The sequence below is a fragment of the Sycon ciliatum genome, chromosome 4, assembly GCF_964019385.1.
Source record: "Sycon ciliatum chromosome 4, ocSycCili1.1, whole genome shotgun sequence".
NCBI classification, from domain to species: domain Eukaryota; kingdom Metazoa; phylum Porifera; class Calcarea; order Leucosolenida; family Sycettidae; genus Sycon; species Sycon ciliatum.
In genome coordinates, this window is record NC_088646.1 from 25,174,526 (window position 1) to 25,175,324 (window position 799).

Below are 799 nucleotides of genomic sequence, written 5' to 3' on the forward strand. Positions count from 1 at the left end.
AATAGCCGGGCTCTACGCAGCCCCGGCTAGCGCTACACATACTGGTCTGTGCACTCGAATGCGGCGCTACTTTATTCATGAGGTTGGATTTATCTGATCAGCACTGTACTTCACCTCAGCTCATGGCCACAGCTAATATGATTGGATAATAGACGACCAATTTCGAAAATTTTGTGCACAAAATGATCACAGATTTTATGTGGTATAGATGCTGGCCTAACGTTTTTGAAACCAGAGGTCTGGACTTTTGAAACGCACTAATACTGGTTATGATGTGCACCAGACTCACCCATGTCGACAAGAAGTGACTGCCACACAGAGCCAGCACACTGCGTGGGAGAGAGCACGTGACGGTCTTGGCCATGATGAACACAGAACAGCTCACGCCAAACCAGCCTCTTCTGCAGACGCAACTAACTAACTAACTTACTTGAACTGGCAGTAATTCACTTCAAATTCTATTGTTTCCAATTCACAATGTACTAAGTACGTGTGTTAGAATTCTCTTGATGCAAAATTGAGAACGAGTTATGAAAGGAGGTCCTAGAGTGCCCATGGCGTCTGTGAGCAGACTTCCATGATATACAGACACCTGTACAGCTAGGCTAGAGCTGAGCTCAGATGCTGTGAACTCTAAAGAAGATGAACAGACACGACGGTAAGTACTCCAAATAAATGATGATAATTATCGAACGAAACGCCTTCACTTCCAGATGCGAAGCATGCAGCATCAGCTGAGCTTTGCCTCTGTCAAAATACAAAGGGCAAAGCCAAAGCCAAAGGCGATGCTGCTGCATTG

The 799-nt window shown here is 45.4% G+C and overlaps 1 protein-coding gene across 1 annotated transcript in view; it reads right to left on the reverse strand.

The window, feature by feature from the left end:
- LOC135815244 (solute carrier family 40 member 1-like) overlaps positions 1-587 on the reverse strand; it is a 6,694-nt gene extending 6,107 nt beyond the window's left edge. The window contains exon 1 of the mRNA XM_065328517.1: positions 290-587. Within this exon, the coding sequence (XP_065184589.1) occupies positions 290-364 (75 nt within the window). The 5' untranslated portion in view covers positions 365-587. The remainder of the gene's footprint in view (positions 1-289) is intronic.
- Between the last annotated feature and the right edge of the window lie 212 nt (positions 588-799).